The sequence below is a fragment of the Triturus cristatus genome, chromosome 10 (assembly GCF_964204655.1).
Source record: "Triturus cristatus chromosome 10, aTriCri1.1, whole genome shotgun sequence".
Lineage (NCBI taxonomy): Eukaryota > Metazoa > Chordata > Amphibia > Caudata > Salamandridae > Triturus > Triturus cristatus.
Window position 1 is genome coordinate 1,201,931,483 of NC_140593.1, and position 23,929 is coordinate 1,201,955,411.

At 48.6% G+C, this 23,929-nt stretch overlaps 1 protein-coding gene across 2 annotated transcripts in view; it reads left to right on the forward strand.

Moving 5' to 3' along the window:
• The window catches only part of LOC146797053 (organic solute transporter subunit alpha-like), a 165,555-nt gene that overhangs the window by 6,569 nt on the left and 135,057 nt on the right, over nucleotides 1–23,929 (forward strand). For both annotated transcript variants that reach the window (XR_014969678.1, XM_085629664.1), the window contains exons 2-3: nucleotides 20,049–20,200; nucleotides 22,288–22,361. Coding sequence is in view for 1 of the 2 variants with exons in the window: in XM_085629664.1 (XP_085485790.1) it covers nucleotides 20,049–20,200; nucleotides 22,288–22,361 (226 nt within the window). In the remaining variant the exon portion in view is untranslated. The remainder of the gene's footprint in view (nucleotides 1–20,048; nucleotides 20,201–22,287; nucleotides 22,362–23,929) is intronic.

The window sequence follows — 23,929 nt, forward strand, 5'->3', positions numbered from 1 at the left end:
AATCTAAAATGAAAAAAAAAAACACTTTTAGAAAAAATATGTGCAAATGCTTCAGCCCACAAAAGCATACTACCGCAATCAAACCTTCGATCATTCGTGACTCCACATTCATCCCTAGGTGATGTGTCCATCCATACCACGTGCAAGCCATAGTTCCTCATACATGCAATTTATTTTTTTCAGTGTTTTTTTAATTATATTTTTTCTTCTGTTTGTTTCTCTTATGCACTCTCCAGGTTTCTTTTTTCACAATACATGGGTTTGTTACTTTCCATTCTTTCCTTTGTTCATCCCTTCCTTTGTGTCCAGAATTCATGCTGCTTTTCTCTGCAGACAATCAGCTTCAATGGGAAGGACTTGGAGTGCACATATTTGGGACTTGAAATTCAGATCAAGGGGCAGCAACAAGTTAATCACAACTATTAATATATTGACATCCATAGTATCCAAATTTGACATTTGAAGTGTCCAAAAATGTGTCTGAGCAGATAACAATATGTCTGTGGTACTGGTCTGTGGATGCTTCTCTTTGCTTGTGGTTGGGAGAAACTTGCTGTTCCCGTGGAGGATGGTTATGTTCTCCTCTGATGATTTGTGCCTGTATTTCGTTGTGTTCTCCTCTGATGTTTTGTGCCTCCTGTAGCTGGTTGTGTTCTCCTCTGATGATTTGTGCCTGTAGATTGCTGTGTTCTCCTCTGATATTTTGTGCCTCCTGTAGCTGGCTGTGTTCTCCACTGATGGTTTGTGCCTGTAGATTGCTGTGTTCTCCTCTGATATTTTGTGCCTCCTGTAGCTGGCTGTGTTCTCCTCTGATGGTTTGTGCCTGTAGATTGCTGTGTTCTCCTCTGATATTTTGTGCCTCCTGTAGCTGGCTGTGTTCTCCACTGATGATTTGTGCCTGTAGATTGCTGTGTTCTCCTCTGATATTTTGTGCCTCCTGTAGCTGGCTGTGTTCTCCACTGATGGTTTGTGCCTGTAGATTGCTGTGTTCTCCTCTGATATTTTGTGCCTCCTGTAGCTGGCTGTGTTCTCCTCTGATGGTTTGTGCCTGTAGATTGCTGTGTTCTCCTCTGATATTTTGTGCCTCCTGTAGCTGGCTGTGTTCTCCACTGATGATTTGTGCCTGTAGATTGCTGTGTTCTCCTCTGATATTTTGTGCCTCCTGTAGCTGGCTGTGTTCTCTACTGATGGTTTGTGCCTGTAGATTGCTGTGTTCTCCTCTGATATTTTGTGCCTCCTGTAGCTGGCTGTGTTCTCTACTGATGGTTTGTGCCTGTAGATTGCTGTGTTCTCCGCTGATATTTTGTGCCTCCTGTAGCTGGCTGTGTTCTCCTCTGATGGTTTGTGCCTGTAGATTGCAGTGTTCTCCTCTGATATTTTGTGCCTCCTGTAGCTGGTTGTGTTCTCCTCTGATGGTTTGTGCCTGTAGATGGTTGTGTTCTCCTCTGATGATTTGTGCCTGTATTTGGTTGTGTTCTCCTCTGATGTTTTGTGCCTCCTGTAGCTGGTTGTGTTCTCCTCTGATGGTTTGTGCCTGTAGATGGTTGTGTTCTCCTCTGATGATTTGTGCCTGTATTTGGTTGTGTTCTCCTCTGATGTTTTGTGCCTCCTGTAGCTGGCTGTGTTCTCTGATGATTTGTGCCTGTAGATTGCTGTGTTCTCCTCTGATAATTTGTGCCTGTAGATTGCAGTGTTCTCCTCTGATATTTTGTGCCTCCTGTAGCTGGCTGTGTTCTCCTCTGATGGTTTGTGCCTGTAGATGGTTGTGTTCTCCTCTGATGATTTGTGCCTGTATTTGGTTGTGTTCTCCTCTGATGTTTTGTGCCTCCTGTAGCTGGCTGTGTTCTCTGATGATTTGTGCCTGTATATTGCTGTGTTCTCCTCTGATAATTTGTGCCTGTAGATTGCAGTGTTCTCCTCTGATATTTTGTGCCTCCTGTAGCTGGCTGTGTTCTCCTCTGATGGTTTGTGCCTGTAGATGGTTGTGTTCTCCTCTGATGATTTGTGCCTGTATTTGGTTGTGTTCTCCTCTGATGTTTTGTGCCTCCTGTAGCTGGCTGTGTTCTCTGATGATTTGTGCCTGTAGATTGCTGTGTTCTCCTCTGATAATTTGTGCCTGTAGATTGCAGTGTTCTCCTCTGATATTTTGTGCCTCCTGTAGCTGGCTGTGTTCTCCTCTGATGGTTTGTGCCTGTAGATGGTTGTGTTCTACTCTGATGATTTGCACATGTAGCTGGTTGTGCTCTTCTCTGATGGTTTGTTCCTGTAAATGGTTGTGTTCTCCACTGACGAGCTGTGTGCTAATCTGATTTCTGTTGTTTTGTCCGAGTTCTTTGTTGTAGATGCTACATTGGATAAGGTTGTGGACAGTGTGTGGTGTTATCTGGTTTCCTATGTGAAGATTAGGTGTTAGTGGCTTTTTATTTGTCTTGATCGAGCTGACTTACCCTCAGATGTCCCCATTCTTCCTTCATATGATGCCTCTGCCCAGCTCAAACACACCCTCAATGCATGTGTCCCAACAAAACACTCCCAGGTACACCGCCAAGATCTTCCATGCTGGTGTGCTTTACTTGTACTTCCGTCCGAAGCTACACTGTGACACTGGTGCAACAATCTGTCACAGTCCTTTAAACGGAGTCGTGGAGAGTCTGAAGCACTTTGGGAGCTGCAGCAATCGTTTGTGTGCGCCTCTTGCTGGACCCTGCCAGGCACAACCTCAGGTTGTGGTTGATGCCTGGGCAGGCTGGGGTGTTGAAGTGTTTGATGTGTCTGGATACATGGATTGTCTGTGTCTTTGGCGACCCAGACTAGGCTGCTAGAAGTGCTTGGTGTATCTGGAGTCATAGATTGTCTGTGTTTGCCGTGATTTGGATGAGGCTGCTAGAGATGTTTGACAAGTCTGGATACTGATAAATGCGGTGGCGGTGACGATTCAATTCGGGTGCAGAACTTCTCTGCATGTGGTGATTGAGATCACAGTGCAGGTTCCTTTGCTAGAAACGTCCCGATACGTTTCCCCCTTAAAAATTGTATCTGACAATTACCTAGAGAGATCAGCGTGCAAAGCATTGGGATCTTGGCTTCTTCCCTAAGCTGTCTTCTTGATCGCAGTTTCCCCCCCTTTGTTTCTGATTCTTTGCATCTAGAAATGGTATAGTTTACTTTGTGAACAGTAAAAATAATGAAAAGGAAAAGAAATAAGCATACAAAAAAATCGAAACATACTAAAACAAAGATGGTTTCCAAGGAAGCCTTGCTGGAAACAAGGTGAATTCTTTCGAGTCGACCACCTACGACAAACCTCTATGCTTAACATGTGAGGCAAGTGACCAAACTAGTTTATTACTCTCTCCCTTGAATGACCAAGCAGCCGAAGCAAATGTGCACGTCTCAACGACAACAATCTCCGCCTCACAGATCGGTGCTTGACCATGACCCCCTTGGTCACTGCTGAAAAAGTACCTGCAATCATAAAAGCCAGTAGAAAGGGTGGTGCCCCAGGTCCAAAGGGCCTTCCGGCAGCCATTTTTAAATTCCACCCAACTGGTGAGGCTCCTTGAACATGCACTTGAACAACGACTTCACCAACAGCATCATTCCAGAATCCTGGCACGGTTCAATCCTACACGCCATACTGAAGACGGGCAGCAAGGGCAGGTCCAGGAAACTATACACTGATTGTCTTCCTGGACGTAGATTAAAAACAATACACTAGCGCGTTACTAGAAGCCTTAATGGCCCGGGAAGCTGAGCAGAGAGTAATGTTCTCGTTTCAGTCTCATTTTGCGCCTGGCTGTGGGGCAGTTGACAACATAGTAGCCCTGTCATTAATTCATATAACCCAAAAAAGGGCCAACTTCTATCTGCTTCATTGACTTCCAAATGGTATTTTACTGTAGCATAAAAAGAAGCCTATTGTGTAAATAACTGTCCCACTGGCGCACAACCACAACTCTTGCGCAGGCGACGACATCACTGTATATAAACAGCCAGATGCAGGTTAATTTAGGCGCCAATGCAACACCAACAGACAGAATGTACATCACAAGTACTAAAGTAAGGCTGTGTGTTGACCCCCTTGTTGATTCATTTATACATTACCGACATAAGGCAAGCTGTAAGAAACCCTCAAAAGTAAGCAGTCCCGAAAGAAAACAGCAAGCTTCTGCCCAGTATGCACTATGCAGACTATGCAGTTCTAGATGAAACCAGCATTGCTCAAAAAAATACAATTAACTCCCTGGATGAATATTGCTGCATCAACAAGTTTGAAATCAACTGTGACAAGTCAGAAGTAATAACCTTTTCATGCCGCCAAAATTCCACACTGCGTGTGGAAACAGCACGGCAAGAATTTCCAAAGAACTGCAATATATAAATACCTTAGGATTACATTTTTAAGCCCAGGAATCGAACAACGTCTCCTAAAACTAACATCCCTCCTGTAAATATGCATTCCAGAAATGATCCTAAAATCTGGCAGGATCATTTATTACTCCGCTCTTACAAATTATAAGTGCTAGTTTCCTCCCAACACATACTTGTGGTCTGGGCAGGGTCGTTTCTACCATTAAGCAAGACTAGGCGGCCGCCTAGGGCTGCAAAAGGGGGATAAATGTTTTATTTGAAATCAAACAGCGATTAATTCTTCTAGCCTTGATGATTGGGGGAGAGAGTGATGGTAGTAAAAGGGAGGGGGCGGCATTTTTCAATTCTCGCCTAGGGCTGCAAAACACCTAGAAACGGCCCTGGGTCTGGGATCATTCCTGGGGCAACTTGACTGAGCAAAACAAAGTCCAACCCCGACAGATCACTCTTCCAACTGCCACAGTCAACAAGCCAGGAGCAAACCCGCTTGGAGTTCAAGCTAGAGGAACGGTGTCTAGTCCAAAGTACTGTCACGCTACTGGCTTAAACCAAGCGAGTGAGGCATGGTTGACCAAAGACCACTCAAAAGGCACTCTGGCAGGAATCAGGAATCTGATACCGCCATCAGTGCAAATGCAAGGCCCAGGCACACGGCAGTAACCTCCTTGCCATCACAGCTTAAAATGCAGCTAACTTGGGACCAAGATATCTTGTACCAATGCTCTAAAAATCATAAACTGCAGATCAACAACAGATGATAAAGCTAGCTTTGAAAAACAAGGTTGGCGTTGTTTAGTTCTATCAAGAAACAAGCCATGTCAACCTCAGTCCTTCCATTAGCTTCCCATATCCTGTGATTTGAAAATACACTACATTCGTCTGCATTTTGACTTATTTGATCTGGGAGAAATTTCACAATTGTGGAAATACAGGAGACAAAATGTATCCTGCCATTTCCGTTGGCGTGGACATGAAGCTCTTACCCACGTTATGTGCTTCCAACCGGCCTTTTTAGCCAAACATAAGAAGTTTGTAGTACCAGTTCTTGATTGTGTGTGCCTCCAAACATGTGTAGAGGCCATCAGCCTCTGCTGTAACTGCTCTGAAGGTCACCTATTAAGTGGCTTTATGAAACTGATAAAAACTAAATATGAACAACTCTGGTATCCGTATGACTCAAGCTAAAGTGTCATCAGGCAACACCATGATGAACTTCAACTGAGGTAAAGATCCTTTTTTCATTTATGTAAATGATTGTTCAAATGTTGATATTGATTTTATATGCTGACTTGTTTTTAAATAACGTGGGGTGACCTCTGACCCTCTGGGCCGGTCACCCCACGCACCGCGCTCACTCCTCCGTGTGTGAGCCCAGGCTGCCCCCGAGTGCCGCCGCTGCCTGCAGCTGTGCTCCTGGCCCCCGACCGCTGCTGCTTGCGCTGCCTTGTATTGTATTGCCTTGTATTGTAATTTTTTTTCCCCCTGTTTTCTCGTTCCGCTTTAGTGTGCTGTTTCTGCTCTGTATTTCTGTGATTGTCTTCCCTCCCTGTGGTATTTAGTTATACTTAGGTCGTTGCCTTTGTCCCCTGTTGCCCCTCGTGGTGCTCAGCCCCTGCCGCGTTTCCCGCCACCTCCCCGCTCCCCGCCGCTGCCCCCCTGCGGCCCCGCCCCCTTCCCTCGGCCACCCTTCCCATTCGCCGCCCCGCTCCCGCCTCCCAGCTGCTCCTCCCTCGCTCCGCCCCCCCCACTCTCCACATATGGCTGAGTGGCAAACGCGCAGCGTTGACGCGCAGCGGGCGCGCCCTAAGCGCGCCGAAGGCACGCCAAAGGCAAGCCCGTCTGCGCCCGTCCGTGCCTGGCCCGCGCCCAGCGCCCGGACCCCTGGCCCCCGCAGACACCAGCCCACCCGCCGGACCTACAACACCACCGAACTCAACACCGACCGGATCCCTGGATGCTACCGAGCCACCCCGAGACGCACCCACGGACCCTTCAGCTGCCTCTCCTGCAAGTTCACCTGCATCCGGACCTGCACTGTGCCCGCAACCGCCGTGCCGACCCCCAGCAGCAACCACCTGAAGTGCATCCTGCTCAACACCCGTTCCGTCCACAGACACGCCGTAGAGCTCTGGAACCTGCTCGACACCACATCTCCAGACGTCGCCTTCCTCACGGAAACCTGGATGAACGCCTCCTCAGCACCCGACATCGCCATCGCCATCCCGGACGGATACAAGATCACCCGGAGGGACCGCGGCCATCAGACCGGAGGAGGCATCGCCATCATCCACAGGAACACCATCCGCATCACGACCAACACCGACGACACCCTCACATCCGCCGAACACCTGCACTTCCAGATCCACACCGACCCCAAGACCATCCTCAGAGGCACCCTCATCTACAGACCCCCGGGACCACGCACACAATTCAGCGAAGACATCGCCGACTTCATCAGCCCGCACGCCCTCCCCTCCGCTGACTACATCCTCCTCGGGGACCTCAACTTCCACCTGGAGAACTACAACGACCGCAACACCACCACCCTGCTGGACAACCTCGCCAACCTCGGTCTCAAGCAGCTGGTGACCACCCCCACCCACTACGCCAGACACACACTCGACCCCGTCTTCTCATCCAGCAAGGACATCGCCTTCAGCCACGCCACCGGTCTCCACTGGACGGACCACAGCTGCGTCCACTTCAGCTTCAGAAAGAACACGATCCACCACCACCAGCAACAGGTTGCACGCAGAAGCTGGAACAAGGTCACAGCCGACCAGCTCACCGCATCCCTGAGCCAGGACCCCCCCGCCAGCTCAGCGAACCCCAGCCAGGCCGCCAACAACCTCACGAAGTGGATCAGCAACTGCGCAGACGACCTCGCCCCTCTGAGGACCCCGCCTAGCAGACCCGGCAGTAAGAAAGCACCATGGTTCACCGACGAACTCAAGAGCTCCAAGAAGAACTGCCGAGCCCTCGAGAGAGCCTGGCACAGAGACCCAACACCAGACAACATGACCACCCTCAAGCTCGCCACCCGAAAACACCACCAACTGATCCACACCACCAAGAAAACCGCATTCAAGGAACGACTGGACAACAACGCACACAACAGCAAGGAACTCTTCAACATCGTCAAAGAGCTCTCCAACCCCAACGCCGGAAACAACAACATCACCCCATCACAAGACCTCTGCAACTCCCTCGCCTCCTACTTCCACAACAAGATCGCAGACATACACAACAGCTTCATCACACAGCCAACGCACCCCACGACCGCACCTGCAACCCCCACCACCACCCTCCGTGCCTGGACCCCGATCAACACCGAAGAAACCCGACGCACGATGAACTCCATCCACTCCGGATCTCCAACCGACCCCTGCCCTCACCACGTCTTCAACAAGGCCGACGCTGTCATCGCACCCCACCTACGGGACATCATCAACGCCTCCTTCGACACCGCTACCTTCCCAGAGAGCTGGAAGCACGCCGAACTCAGCGCTCTACTGAAGAAACCATCAGCGGACCCCACCGAACTCAAAAACTACCGCCCCATCTCGCTCCTCCCGTTCCCGGCCAAAGTCATCGAGAAGACCGTCAACAAGCAGCTGGCCGCCTTCCTCGAGACGAACGGTTACCTCGACCTCTCGCAGTCTGGCTTCCGGGCCAACCACAGCACCGAGACCGCCCTCATCGCAGCCACCGATGACATCCGAGCCCTGCTCGACAACGGAGAAACGGCGGCCCTCATCCTCCTGGACCTCTCCGCGGCATTCGACACTGTCTGCCACCGCACCCTAGTGCAGCGCCTCAGCAACGTCGGAATCCAAGAGAAGGCACTAGAATGGATCATCTCCTTCCTCGCCGGAAGAACACAGAGAGTCCGCCTCCCCCCGTTCAGATCAGATGCCACCGAAGTCATCTGCGGCGTTCCTCAAGGCTCCTCGCTCAGCCCCACCCTCTTCAATGTCTACATGAGCCCCCTTGCGGCCATCGCACGCCAACACAACCTCAACATCATCTCCTACGCCGACGACACCCAGCTAATCCTCTCCCTCACCAACGACCCCGCCACCGCCAGAGCCAAACTGCACGAAGGGATGACAGACGTAGCCGAGTGAATGATGAACAGCCGCCTGAAACTGAACTCAGACAAGACGGAAGTCCTCATACTGGGCTCCTCGCCCTCCGCCTGGGACGACTCCTGGTGGCCCCCTGCCCTGGGCAGCGCACCCAAACCAACGGACCACGCACGCAACCTGGGCTTCATCCTGGACTCCTCCCTCTCCATGACCAGACAAGTCAACGCCGTCTCCTCGTCGTGCTTCAACATCCTGCGCATGCTACGTAAGATCTTCCGGTGGATCCCCACCGAGACCAGGAAGACGGTCACCCAGGCCCTCGTCACCAGCCGACTGGACTACGGCAACTCCCTCTACGCCGGAACCACCGCCAAACTACAGAAGAGACTCCAGCGGATCCAGAACGCCTCAGCAAGACTCATCCTCGACATCCCCCGACACAACCACATCTCCGCACACCTGAGAGACCTGCACTGGCTCCCGGTCAACAAGAGAATCACCTTCCGTCTCCTCACCCACGCACACAAAGCCCTGCACAACCAAGGCCCAAGATACCTCAACAGCCGCCTCAACTTCTACACTCCCACACGCCAGCTTCGATCGACCAGCCACGCCCTCGCCGCCGTTCCCCGCATCCGAAGAGCCACCACAGGAGGAAGGTCCTTCTCCTACCTGGCCGCCAAGACTTGGAACTCCCTCCCGACCCATCTCCGCCTGACCCAAGACCACCTCGCCTTCAGGAAGCAGGTCAAGACCTGGCTGTTCGAGCAGTAGCGGACCCCCCCCCCTCCCCAAGCGCCTTGAGACCCTCCGGGTGAGTAGTGCGCTATATAAATGCATTGATTGATTGATTGACTGTCAATATAAGGGATAAATTACCTGCTGCGGTACATATCCTTATAATTTATAAGGATATTTTAAGTCACCGAGAAGTTCCATAAACATATAGAGGAACAACACTAAAGGCTGAGTTCCTTTGTAAGGTAATGGGACTCCGAGGTGACTTGCAATAGCCTTATCATGTGCATCAGGGGGTACTTTATCCCATATAATACATGGTCACAGTATCACCTTTTCCACAAACCACTTAAAACCTTGGTGCGTAGCTCGTTCATATGAAAGAGAGAGTATGTTTGAAAACATGAAGAATAAATATAGAACCTAGTCTAGTGCAAAATTAAACACATTAAAATCCATGTAAATATTTATTGCAAAAAGATATTCGAAACGGTTCGAAGCTGCAGTAGTTCAGTATGTGTGGAAACATGCATGAAGATTCTATCTTTTCTATAATTATCTACGGAATGAAAAAATAATCATGTTTTTTCTGATAAGTCATGGTAAGCTTGGAAAATAGAGCAGAAGAAAGAAAAGCAACATTTCATTTTGGTTGCATTAAACAGCTGCTCCAAGACCTGACCTGCCTTTCTCTTTGGCTTCTGGCTCAGGCAGCAGGCATTGTGACGTCAGAACTTGACTGCAAGAAATTATTACCGTTGAGTTCTGACCTCTTTTCTTTGTAATCGGTGACTGAGTGTGTCACAAGTTGCCCTTTATAAAGAAATTAGAGACAGGCATTTATAAAGGGATTATGGAATTCCTTGGTTTATAAAGTTACTCATATTACTAAAAGAAATTGTAAAAAAAACATCAAAACAACATGCCTACTTCAACTAGAAAACAATGATTTTAGTTTACTTCTAAATTCTAGAAATTTGGGAAAAGTTTGGGAAGCTACCATAATTTATTCTAGGAGCTTGGGGATCATTCCAGAAAAAGAGTATTTCAAAGTTTTGTATTTTGGAATTTTCAACGTAAGTGATACCCTGATGAGGGTGCATGCCATTGCACCTAAAATTCTCACCATCTCCTGCATATATACGAGATGCACTTTGATGGAGCGACTTACTTGTGAGATAAGCCTTCTTTTGAATGGAGCTAATTGCCTCCTTGAAGATAGAGGTACTATGATCAGTTCCCCTCGCTTCTGATATCGGATGAGTTGCAGTATGAAACTCATAGGGGTGTAAGAGAGGACCTCGTAAGTCCAGAAATCACTCCATTCCAAGAGCCCATATAGGACAAAACCAGTGCTTGAACTACAGTGGCGACAACATCCTGGACAATATAAGATTCAATCAGCTTTGAAAGATGGGGCTTGAAGTGGTTACTTGTTTCTGTTGTTTGTGTGATCGGACCCGGTGAGGTCCGGGCTAGAGTGACCCAATAGCATTTCACAGGAATATCCAGTGAAAGCAGAACTCCTTCAAAAGCCAGCTACCATGGCCAAGACATCATTTATAAATGAAATCCATACCTTTCATGAGAAGTAATTCCATCTTGAAAATTTGAGACTCCAGCTGCCTTGTGTCATCTGCATACTGGTGCATGGACACATGCAGTCGGCCAATGATCTCACCCAGCAGCTCCGGATACAAACTGAAAAAAACACAGGTGCACTCATGAAACATGTCCGAAAGAGCTTAATCTTGAATACTGAAAGCACTTCCCATAAAGGCGGCATATCCGTCCAGATTCCTCCCAACAAAGCCCATCCTATCTTCAGTGCCTAGCTTCAGGGGGGTGCTTAGGTTCTGACACTCCCCAAATAAATGCATTCTTGGCTTGGTAATTGGGTCTGGGGCCCCTGAGTCAGTTCTGTTATGTAATTTTTGATTGTTCTCATGTCCTGATTTCACTAAAAGGTTTCAACTTGCTTATTTTTTGGATCAGAAACATATATATTGATCAGTTTTCCAAAAAACTAGTAAATCTTCACCACTATTAATACTCCTTGCATGGATGCACATTTACTACCTTTTGTAATTCACAAACATTGACAGCAGTAGGCTTGAAAAGCTGCGCCAGTCTCAGGTTTCCAGGCATGGTACTGGCAACCAAAAGGTGATGGGGTGAATGCTTGCAAATAGTCTAACCACTGGCAATCACTCACAAAGCATTCCAATCCGTAGTTTTTCACCCACTGTGCCACTCTAGATGGGGGCCTGATTGAGGGTTTATGTCGGCCCCCTGCCTTTACTCCGTCTGCCAAATTTAGAGGTGTCCGCCGACCCCATATACATCTCTATACATTTGTTGGAATCGCTGTTATTGCTGTCAATGTAGGAAAAACTTGGACAGACAGCTCCGTCAAACCTAACGACCAGTCATCAAACCTTTCCTAACTTTTTTATTTTTCAATAACAAGCTCCTTCAGTAGGTATTTGTTTTTGAAAACTAAAAAACGAATGACCCCCCCCCCACCCAACCATGGGAGATTTCTACGAAGGTGTGGGGGTCATTTTTTCTTTTTTTACTCTTCCTTTCCCCCAGGATATACCCAATGGTGATGGACAGTTAACAAAAAAAACATTCACTCTAAATAAGGCAGATAGCCAGGTGGCTTACCTCCCACGGCTCCAACGTCATTGGGCCATTGGACGACATTTTACACCGATGGAGTAAATCACTCAGTCGGGTAAGACTCAATGTCATGTGGGTGGATCTAGAGTTTGGTGGGGAGAGTGCTCTGTCGCCATTGTGACAGAGTAACCTGTACCCCAAACTCTTAAGTTGACCTCAGAGGCCCACCTGATGCAAATTAGTACTGACCCTGCTCCACATTGGAAAGTCTATCCCAGGCTTCTACAACAAGTAGCTTGTGAGCTACTGGTATCTCCCCACCTACCCGTAAGTGGCTATCTTCTGTGCAGACCAGAGTACTAAATTAGAATGAATATATGTTTACAGTGAAAAGTTTGTAGTCAAGTACAGAATGTGTGTATTTTAAGAAATTGGACACTGATGTTTTGAGAAAATGAATGAATTTCCATAATATATCAAAACAATCTATTTGAGTGATAAATCATGGGGTGTTGGGGAGACTTATTAATAATTTAATTAACTTGGTACCAGGGCTATATCAACTATGGCTTCGATGTATTATCTTTTTACATTACTGTTGGCAACATGAGTTTATTGCTGGTGATCTTGCATATGGTGGTCACTAATGTAATCTTTTGTGATATGGTCACTAAAGCAACTTTAATAATGTTAGTAGCTCTTGATGATTTTATTGAGCCCAAGTAGCTCTTATTACAGAAAAGGTTGGAGAACCCTGGTCTGTACCGAACATTGCTCGCCGCACTTATTCACCCTACTGACCACTCTTATTTTAGTTTCTGAAATATGAGATTTACACCCCCTGAATCTTACTGACTGAGCTACCCGCCTGCCTAGCTTTCAAAACGGAAATGAGCATGTTATGGTTATTTGTGTGAAAAGCTGCAGTGAAATGTAACAAAAGAGACCGATGACAGTCACGATTGTTACCCAGCAGGCACAGATGGTGGCCTGAAACTAAACCAGGGGCAACCTGAGTGCTGCAGAAAGAGTAGGCCCTGATTGGTCGACTCCAGGCAAGGACTCCTTGACATTTCCTAATGACAATCTATAGCTCACTGTCCCAACACCTTCACTAACGATGGGTGCACTGAGCTCAGTGCTACAATGGTTTGATGCAACTGAGTGTACGTGCATTGTTCGTGCATGAGGGGATTCCACTTAGGGCACTAGACGTGATTAAGAATGTAGAATTCATTGTATGTGTGAATGGCCATCATGCACAGGCTGCTGCAAGTGTTTGATTGGTCTCAATGCATGGATCATCTGTCTGCGCACGGCAATCCAGATGAAGGTGCTAGGAGTCTTTTAGAATGTGTAATGTACCCTGTGCATGAATGGTCTTCCTGAACAGACTGCGGTAAGTGTTTGGTTGTCTAGATGCGTGTATCCGGGTGTGTAATACAGGCCCCTTGTGGCACATTGGGGTTCCCACTCTTCAGGGGGCCACCCATTCGGCCTAACGCATATGTATATCTGTGAGGTACAGGAGCCTCAGGGGCCGTTCCCCACATTCGTAAGGAGGGCCCCATTGTAGGAAGGTAGGATCCTTCTTCATGGATACCCCCACTTTTTGCCTGGTGCTAAGCTGGTTTTTGACTACTCTGACTGGGATACTGCTAATCAGGACCCCAGTTTATCTGCTTTCACCCTAAACTGTTATGTTATGTACTTAGGTACACTCCAGATTGCATACTGGGGTACCCTTGTCAGTCCCTAGTATATGGTACCCATGTACCCAAGGCATAGGTACCCCAGAAGTCTCCCATGGACTGCAGCATGTATGATGCCACCCATGAGAGGCCATGCAAAATGGAACTACAGGCCTGCCATTGCAGCCTGTGTAAGTTGGTGCATGCACCACTTACTAAAGAAACAGGCTTACTATATCTAAGGGTCACTGCACTCAAAACCTATAAGTCACGCGTATAGCAGGCCTTTTCAATCCTGAGGGCAGGGTGCTTGGTTGTAAGTGAGAGGGTGGCCCTGCATGAGCACGACACCACTGCAGTCTTCGGAGTCCATTCCCCCGGGTTGTCAGTGAAGCAGCCATATACTAATATAGAGGGGCATTACGCAACTGCGCGATGACCATCTCGAAAATGGCTGCAACAAACCTTATCGTGTTTGGTGTCAAACATGTTGGAATCATACCCCCACACCGGTAACCAGTGTGGAAGGTATGATTCCACCCATTGGGTGTGCCCTCCGTGGGGCTCTCGGTGTTCCCGGTACCAGCCTTCTAGTCCCAGACAGCACAAAATGGTTGCTGCCGACCAGAGACACATTTCTGCCCTCTTGCTGCTGAGCCAAGCTCGAGCAGGGGAAGGCAGGACAATAGGCATCCTGTCACAGGGAGGTGTGACCACCTCCCAGACAGGATTTAGTGTATTAGGGCAGGGTGGGTAAGCTTGCCAGTGCCTGAAAGTCTGCATGAGGGGCACATTTGGTGTCCCTGTGCATAGTCCAGTTCAAACCAGTCCTGGGAGCCGTTGGCTCCTGCTCTGGCGCGACACTGGACAAAGGACAAGGGAGTAACCTCCCCTGTCCAGACCCTTCCCTGGGAGGGTCCCCTGAATCTTCCCAACCCTTTCCTTAGGGTACGTAAGGGCTTACCTGGCTGTAGGACCTTAGATTAATTGTGGACAAGATTCAGAACTGAAACACTGCACTTCGACCGTCTGGGCACTCTGGACTTCGCTGGACTTCATTTGGGCCTGACTCTGTCTCCCTCTCAGTCTGCTGCATCATTTGTGCCTGTGCACTGCACAGGATCCGTGCAGGACCTGTGGAGCATCCAAGATACCTGAAGATAATCTCCCTTGGAGTGAAGGAGTCACTCCCCTGCATTCACAGGGCCCGCAACACTGCTGACCGATCTGCTGATCCTGAGCTCCTACGGTCTCCTAAGGGTTCACCAACACAGGAGGTGGGTTCCTACATCCCGCGAGGCTCGAGCTGCCCTCTCACTCAGTTTGAGGTCAGAATCCCTCGTGGGGGCTGCAATACCCAAACCCCTGTGCACAGCATACTTTTGAAAGTGCAAATGCTTGTTAGTAATTCTGCAGCAAGTGCATTGGGCTTCAAGTAGCCCCAACCTCTGGCAACTTTTCCTACAAAGATCTTCAACCACCTCACACAGTGTGCTCCGTGGTCTGTTGTTTTGTAAAGCTGCTCGAGGTCCTCTCGCGACTCCTGTGCCTCCGACATGTGGGCCCAATTGAGGGTCATCTTTGTTTTCCATGGGACCCCTGATTGCTCGGGCCTGCCCTGACTTTTCTGCTTGTGGTGAGTCTCCAGGACCTTGCTGGTCCAAACCGTACACTTCCTAAACCTCCCATGTGGGTTGTCTTTGACAAGGCTTATTGGTGCTCCCCCCGGACACCGACTCCCCGGCACTCGACATCCTTCATGGGACAGCTTGTATCCGGCTCCTGGTTGTCCTCAGCATTGCCTGGTCCCCGCAGCTGCAGAGTCAAGGTCATCATCAACTATCCTGAAGCACCCGACATCGGTGGGCATTCGTCTACAGAGCCCTTGGTCTCTCCCAAGTGACCCAGACTCTATCCCCTCTGCTTTCAGGTACTCCTCGACAGGAATCTATGTTTGGATTCCCACGGACAGTTTCTCCTCTTCCAGCAGCGGGCCAGCAGCACTTTGTCAAAGTCCTCCATTCGGTTCAACGTCGGTTTCCGACACCACTTCACTCCTAGGCACCCGGCTTCCCTGGAATAGGTAACTTGGGTATTTCGGTTTCCACGGGTGCTGTAGCTCTCCAACCTTCTGTCTTCCACTGGGTTTCTTCGAAGTCCACTGGGAAGGGTCCCTAATCTTTAAAAATCCAACCGTGACTTGCACATAGACTTGTACGGAGCACGCAGTCGTGTTCACACCCTGCACATGCACTCCATGGGGTCCCGATCTACTCACCGTGGGTGGTTCCTTGGGGGCCACAGCAATTCTACATCCTCTCGACATTATCCTGACTCGAGTCGTGATTCTTATGCCACTTGCTTAGTATATGGTTTGGTCCCCCCCTGGGGCCCACTGTGCATTAGTGCTATTTACTGTCATTTCTTTGCTTAAGAATTGTGTGCTTTGTGTCTATCTCCATGTAGGAGATACTGTAACGTACTAGGTAGTGTTACATAATAAATACATATTTTTATAACTACTGTGTGGTTCTCTTTTCATTTAATCTATTTTTATTTTTTTTATTTTTTTTAAACAGACTTTATTAGGTCACAGAACAAAATGCAGTCAATCCCCGTCCCCGATATTCCGCCCTCCAACCAAGTCAGGACGCATTGCAGTAATCACCCCAGCATATGAACTACAACTGTACAGCATTCACCCCAATAGTATCCGTGCTACAAGGTAGCGCATCCACAAGAGTAATCCACAGTGAGTGTGCAATACAGCCAAAATACCCCCCACCCCATCCCCCAGCAACCCCCCCAACGAACACCCCCACCCTACCCACCCACCCAAGCATGTCGCCAGTACCTATCAGAATTACATGTACATCAAAGCCTCAGCCACCACACGTCGGGCCCGCCTCCCAGCAATCCCAACAGAGAGTACCTCAAGAGCAGAGGGGGGAAGCCTGTTACAGGGCGCTCAAGGAACCGGGGTCCCATCATCCCCCACCGGACCTCCCCCATCCCCCACAACCGAGCGTTTGAACAAGTCCAGGAGTGCCAACCATGCCCAGGCCCATTCGTGCGATCTTTCATTTTCACTGCGTCGAGCCAGACACAATCTATAAGTCCCCTCACTTCCCGCCCATTTCTCCATTTCCCTAGCCCACCATAATAAATTAGGGCCTTGCCGCGCCTTCCAATGAGAAGTAATCTCCCGCTTGGCCAGGACCAGCCCCAGATCAATAAACCTACTGGTGACCCTAGTCTTTGCTGTATGCGGAAATCCATGTAGCAAGCAGACCCCCGGACCTACCTCCAAGTCCCTCTCTGTCACCGTCAGGAGTAACGTCGCCACTTCCTCCCAAAACCCTGTCACCTGCGGACAGTCCCAGAACATGTGAAGAAAAGTCGCCCCACCATAACCACATCGGGGGCAAGCATCTGGCCCACCAAAGTACTCAGCTATCTTGTGAGGGGTAAGGTATGCCCTATGAGAAACATAAAACTGTATAAGCTGGAAGCGTGCATTTCGTGTACACTTCCAAGGGCGCTCCATGATTTCCTCCCAGTTTTTGTCCGTAGTAGGTGCTCCCAGGTCCGCTTCCCACTTGACGCGCAGGGCAGCCAGGGGTTTCCGCATATCGCCAGTAATCCGCCTATAGAGACAAGTCACCGCTTTAACAATACCCGCCGCCATCACTACATACTGACAGGCAAGAGAGGTGTCCGGCTCTATCATCCCCTTCCGCCAGTGCTTCCTGACGGCCGCAGTCAAGGCTGCATGGAACAGGATGTCCCCCCGCGGGAGATCATCCCGCTCCCTAAAGTCGTCAAAAGGGAGCAGGTTACCCTCCTCATATAAGTCTCCCAATGTCATAACTCCCGCCTCCTCCCAGGCCAATAACCGGTTCCAGTCTCCCCCGTGGGGTAGCGCCTCACACATTCGCAAAGGGATCTCGGGTGCGTAAGGAATGATCACACGCGCCCTCCTGGCCAACCGCGCCCAGCACTGTCGAACCACCCTCAAGTCCGGAGGTAGTGAGGCGTCCCTCACCGGCACCCGGAGCAGCACACAAGATAATTGGGACCAGCTCGGATCTGCCCCTCTTTGTTCTTCCGGACGCCTGATGTGACCCGCCACCCACTTTGTGAACCACTGGAGCTGCGCAGCATGGTAATAGGACTCTTTTCATTTAATCTATACTATAAGATTGCATTCACGTAAAACAAGCTGCTTTACACTCCTTCAGGACTAAGCCTGAAGGCTGCTCTCCACATCTACCACTAGGATAGCTTTCTAAGGTTGTCTGAGACCTCTTAAATAACGATAATGGTTGTCTGGACTGGTGCAAGGTCACCACTTTAATTAGTGGACAGCATATACCTGGCCAGCTTCAAAACACCCATCATTTTGTATTACGCCACTGTATGCGCCATCTGCCTGTGCTGAATAATGCAGACAAGGTTGCTAGAGTGTATCACTGTGATTTGTATAATTATCTTAATTAGGTTTTATACATCTGGATATGGACATGTTGGATGCATAGGATGTGTGTATAGGATGTATAGGATGTGCATGTTGGGTGCATAGGCTGTGTGTAGTGGATGCATAGGCTGTGTGTTGGATGCATAGGATGTGTGTGTAGGATGCATAGGATGTGTTTGTTGGATGCATAAGATGTGTGTGTTGGATGCATAGTATGTGCATGTAGGATGCATAGGATGTGCATGTTGGGTGCATAGGATGTGTGTATTGGGTGCATAGACTGTGTGTATTGGAATCATAAGCTGTGTGTGTTGGATGCATAGGATGTGTGTGTTGGATGCATAGGATGTGTGTGTAGATACATAGGATGTGTGTGTTGAATGCATAGGACGTGTGTGTTGAATGCATAGGATGTGTGTGTAGGATACATAGGATGTGTGTGTTGGATTTATAGGATGTGTGTGTAGGCTGCTTAGGATGTATGTGTTGCCTGCATAGGATATGTGTGTTGGGTGCATAGGATGTGTGTATTGGGTGCATAGACTGTGTGTATTGGAATCATAGGCTGTGTGTGTTGGATGCATAGGATGTGTGTGTTGGATGCATAGGATGTGTGTGTAGGATGCATAGATGTGTATGTAGGATGCATAGGATGTGTTTGTTGGATGCATAGGATGTGTGTATTGGGTGCATAGACTGTGTGTATTGGAATCATAAGCTGTGTGTGTTTGATGCATAGGATGTGTGTGTTGGATGCATAGAATGTGTGTGTAGGATACATAGGATGTGTGTGTTGGATGCATAGGATGTGTGTGTAGGCTGCTTGGGATGTGTGTGTTGGCTGCATAGGATGTGTGTGTTGGGTGCATAGGATGTGTGTGTTGGATGCATAGGATGTGTGTGTAGGATGCTTAGGGTGTGTGTATTGGATGCATAGAATGTGTGGGTAGGATACATATGATGTGTGTGTTGGATGCATAGGGTGTGTGTGTAGAATGCTTAGGGTGTGTGTATTGGATGCATAGGATGTGTGTGTAGGATACATAGGATGTGTGTGTTGGATGCATAGGATGTGTGTGTAGGCTGCTTAGGATGTGTGGGTTGGCTGCATAGGATGTGTGTGTTGGGTGCATAGGATGTGTGTGTAGAATGCTTAGGGTGTGTGTATTGGATGCATAGGATGTGTGTGTAGGCTGCTTAGGATGTGTGTGTTGGCTGCATAGGATGTGTGTGTTGGGTGCATAGGATGTGTGTGTTGGATGCATAGGATGTGTGTGTTGGGTGCATAGGATGTGTGTGTTGGGTGCATAGGATGTGTGTGTTGGGTGCATAGGATGTGTGTATCCACTTTGCATGCAATGATCTGGACTAGGCACAATATTTTTTCATTCATTTGGGTAGATGTGCTGTCTGCTAATGCAGGCCTCTGTGTTGCAGAAGGGAACACTTGTAGTTCCTGGGATTATTGATTTCTTCTTCTGATGCTATTCGAAGGCTCTCCCAGCCCAATTGATGGTGGTGTTTGAAGGCTCTGTCATCCTCCGTGATGGATCCTTATCTTCCCGGCTGTTGGGTGATTCTTTAATCCATTGTTTTGTTTCTCAGATGGTGTTGGGAGGCTGTCTCACCTTATGACACTGTTGTTTACTTTCCCAGGCTCAGTGTAAGGCTCTCTCACTGTATGAGATGGTTGCATAGCTTCCCAGACAGCTATCTTAGGTTCTTTCATCCTATGAATTGGGTGTCTACATTCCCTGGTGCCATCTGAATGCTGAGATGGTTCCATGTGCTATGTAAAGTCCCGCTCATCCTAAGTGGTGGTTGGTAACTTTTCCAGATAGCGTTTGATGATTTTCTAGTCCTCTGCCACTTTGTCCTGTTGTTTACTTCCTCAGAGAGTGTTTGAACACTATCTCACCCAATAAGAATGTGTTTCTGTTTCCAGATTCCCAGGTGGTGTATGAAGGCTCTGTAAACCTATGATTTGGTTGTTTACATTTCCCGGGATATTTGAGTCTCTCTCATTCTACTTTTTGCCCTACGCCTTTTACTCCACAGTTATCAAGAACCAGCTCTGGATCTTCCTCGTCCCGGCGCTGTTCGCCCTCATCCAGCTCGCCCTCTTCATGGAAGAGATGGGCTTCTTCTTCCGGAACCTGCGCTCCTCCCGACGGATCTGCCTCTACCTCTGGATACTTGGAGTCTACCCGGTAAGAGCCCCTGCCGGATGCTGGGGTCGTTGCTTCTCCTTCCACGAAAGCCTCCTGCACACAAAGCGCAAATACACCTGCTATTGGCCACCATTAGAAGTCTATTTCGAAGTAAGGGGTTGACTCAAACCAGTTTCCTCCATTCCTGATCCCGGAGAAGGTTACTGTGTAATCCGCTGACGCCTTCCAGAGTGACCCCAGGGCAGTACGCATACTACTCAGAGCTGTCAGCAAGGACATTCGAGATCTTTACATTGATGATGAGGGCAGACTCCAGAGAACATGCACCAGCAAGGCTACCTGACCAATGGAACAAGGGCTAAGCAGGGATTTTGATTAATCAGAAATATTCATTTGGCAAGAGCCACAGCCTCCATGGATAAACACTCTAAACGTATACAATGCACCAGAATCAAACACCTGGCAAAATCAAAGACATGTACTGAAGTGTAAGATGGACTCCCAGGTCCCACTTCACCTTCACCCATGATGGCCCGGTAGCGCATGCGTGGCGTTCCATGATTTATGTATATACACTGTAAGCGACCACCTTCACCCATGAAGGCCCGGTTGCGCATGCGTGGCTTTCCATGATTTATGTATGTACAGTTACCGACCACCTTCATCCATGTTGGCCCGGTAGCACATGCTTGGCTTCGCATGATTCATGCAGTTACACTGGTATTGATCACCTTCACCCATGATGGACTGGTAGCACATGAGTGGCTTTCCAAGATTTAAGCAGGTACACTGTTTCAGACCACCTTCACTCATGATGGCCTGGTAGCACATCCATGGCTTTCCAAGATTTATGCAGGTACACTTTTACAGACCACCTTCACCCATGATGACCTGGTAGCACATGAGTGGCTTTCCAAGATTTATGCAGATACACTTTTTCAGACCACCTTCACCCATGATGACCTGGTAGCACATGAGTGGCTTTCCAACATTTATGCAGGTACACTGTTTCAGATCACCTTCACCCATGATGACCTGGTAGCACATGCGTGGCTTTCCAAGATGTATGCAGGTACACTTTTTCAGACCACCTTCACCCATGATGACCTGGTAGCACATGAGTTGCTTTCCAAGATTTAAGCAGGTACACTGTTTCAGACCACCTTGACCCATGATGGCCTGGTAGCACATGCGTGGTTTTCCAAGATTTATGCAGGTACATCGTTTCAGACCACCTTGACCCATGATGGCCCGGTAGCACATGAGTGGCTTTCCAAGACTTATGCAGGTACATCGTTTCAGATCACCGTCACCCATGATGGCCAGGTAGCAGGTGGCTTCACATGATTTATGCAGGTACATCATTTCAGATCACCATCACCCATGATGGCCAGGTAGCAGGTGGCTTCCCATGATTTATGCAGGTACATCGTTTCAGATCACCGTCACCCATGATGGCCAGGTAGCAGGTGGCTTCACATGATTTATGCAGGTACATCGTTTCAGATCACCGTCACCCATGATGGCCCGGTAGCAGATGGCTTCCCATGATTTATGCAGGTACATCGTTTCAGATCACCGTCACCCATGATAGCCTGGTAGCAGATGGCTTCCCATGATTTATGCAGGTACATAGTTTCAGATCACCGTCACCCATGATGGCCAGGTAGCAGGTGGCTTTCCATGATTTATGCAGGTACATCGTTTCAGATCACCGTCACCCATGATGGCCCGGTAGCAGGTGGCTTTCCATGATTTATGCAGGTACATCGTTTCAGATCACCGTCACCCATGATGGCCCGGTAGCAGGTGGCTTTCCATGATTTATGCAGGTACATCGTTTCAGATCACCGTCACCCATGATGGCCCGGTAGCAGGTGGCTTTCCATGATTTATGCAGGTACATCGTTTCAGATCACCGTCACCCATGATGGCCCGGTAGCAGGTGGCTTCCCATGATTTATGCAGGTACATCGTTTCAGATAACCGTCAACCATGATGGCCCGGTAGCAGGTGGCTTCCCATGATTTATGCAGGTACATTGTTACCGAGTCCAGTGCTCCACAGGATATCTGCTTGAACTGAGTTTTCCTGGTAACCAGAACCTGTGCTTTCTTCTGTTTCAGGTCTTCTGCGTGTCCTCCATTATCGGCATGTACATTCCCCGCTCGTCATTCGTCTGCAACTTTGTGACTTCCATGTGAGTGGAGAATCTCGACTTGCTCTTCGTGTTTTTCAAAACAGTATGAACTTGTCTGTAGATTGGTGACTGCATTGCTCCACTGATGCTGGTCAAATGATGTCCTAAGTTCATCCAACGTAGCGGCTCACTGCGGGACATGGTGACTTGTGGTGGGCCATGGCGACTCAAGGTGTGTGTGAAGTGAGCATATGGTGTAAGTCTGTCCCCAGTGTCTAGTGCTTTTGAGTGGTATCACCACCAACAGGCTGTTTCCTGTCAGTATTCTCAGCAGCGATGCAAGGAGGCTGGGCGCTCAAAGGTGAGCCAGCTTATGTGCTGATCAGACTCCATTATTGGCCAGTGCTTCTGTTATATCCTCCTATGTCTTACTTTTTTGTGTCATAAACCAGCTGCCCACAGAACGAAAACAGCATTTTCTGACTGGATTTGGCTGAAGTTTCAGACTTCTCCCAAAACTTTGGTAACATTTTGCATACTTTGCCCAACTTCACTTAGGAGAGAAGTTCTCCCCAGAGAAATACGTTGTAAAGGGAGCGTATCTCTAAAACTGTAGTGTGTTGCTTTTTTCTCCCACAGCACCAACAACCACGTGGCAAATGTGTCTGTTCTAGGATTTTCTCCAGCTTTGAGACAGTCACAGACGTTGTAAAGGTTTTAAAATAAAACTTTGCAAAATTTTGTGCGGTAAGGTTTCTTAACGTAGCAGATCCCCAGTTCTAATGCTGACATCTCAGAACCTTACATAAGCTCTTGTGAGTGGGTAAAGTAGGAACAGCAAACATTTCATTTGTTTTTCAACAAGAAGCCATCTTGAAAAGAAGGTACCATTGGCAGATGGGCACAGATCTTAGTTTGCAAGCTTTCAGAAGAACACGTCCATTCTGTGAGGGCTCTCACTCTTTGGCTGTCTCACTCTTTGGCTGTCTCACGCTTTGGTTGTCTGGGTGTCTGACTCTTTGGTTGTCTCACTCTTTGGCTGTCTCACTCTGGCTATCTCACTTTTTGGTTGTCTCACTTGTTGGCTGTCTGACTCTTTGGCTGTCTGGCTGTCTACCTCTTTGGCTGTCTCACTCTTAAGCTGTCTCACTCTTTGGTTGTCTGCCTGTCTCACTCTTTGGCTGTCTCACTTTTTGGGTGTCTGGCTGCTTCTCTCTCTGCCTGTCTGGCTGTCTCACTCTTTAGCTGTCCGGATGTCTCACTCTTGGGCTGGCTCAACGTTGGTTGTCTCACTCTTTGGTTGTCTGGCTGTCTCACTCGTTGATTGTCTCACTCTTTTGTTGTCTGGCTGTCTTACTCTCTGGCTGTCTCACTCTCTGGCTGTCTCACTCTCTGGCCGTCTCACTCTTTGGAAGTCCAACTCTTAGGCTGCCTCACTCTTTGGTTGTCTGGCTGTCTCACGCTCTCACTGTTTTACTCTCTGCCTGTCTTACTCTCTGCTGTCTCACTCTCTGGCCATCTCACTTTTTCGCTGTCCAACTCTTAGGCTGCCACACTCTTTGGCTGTCTAGCTGTCTTACTGTCTCATTCTTTGTCTGTCTCACTCTTTGGCTGTCGCACTCTTTGAT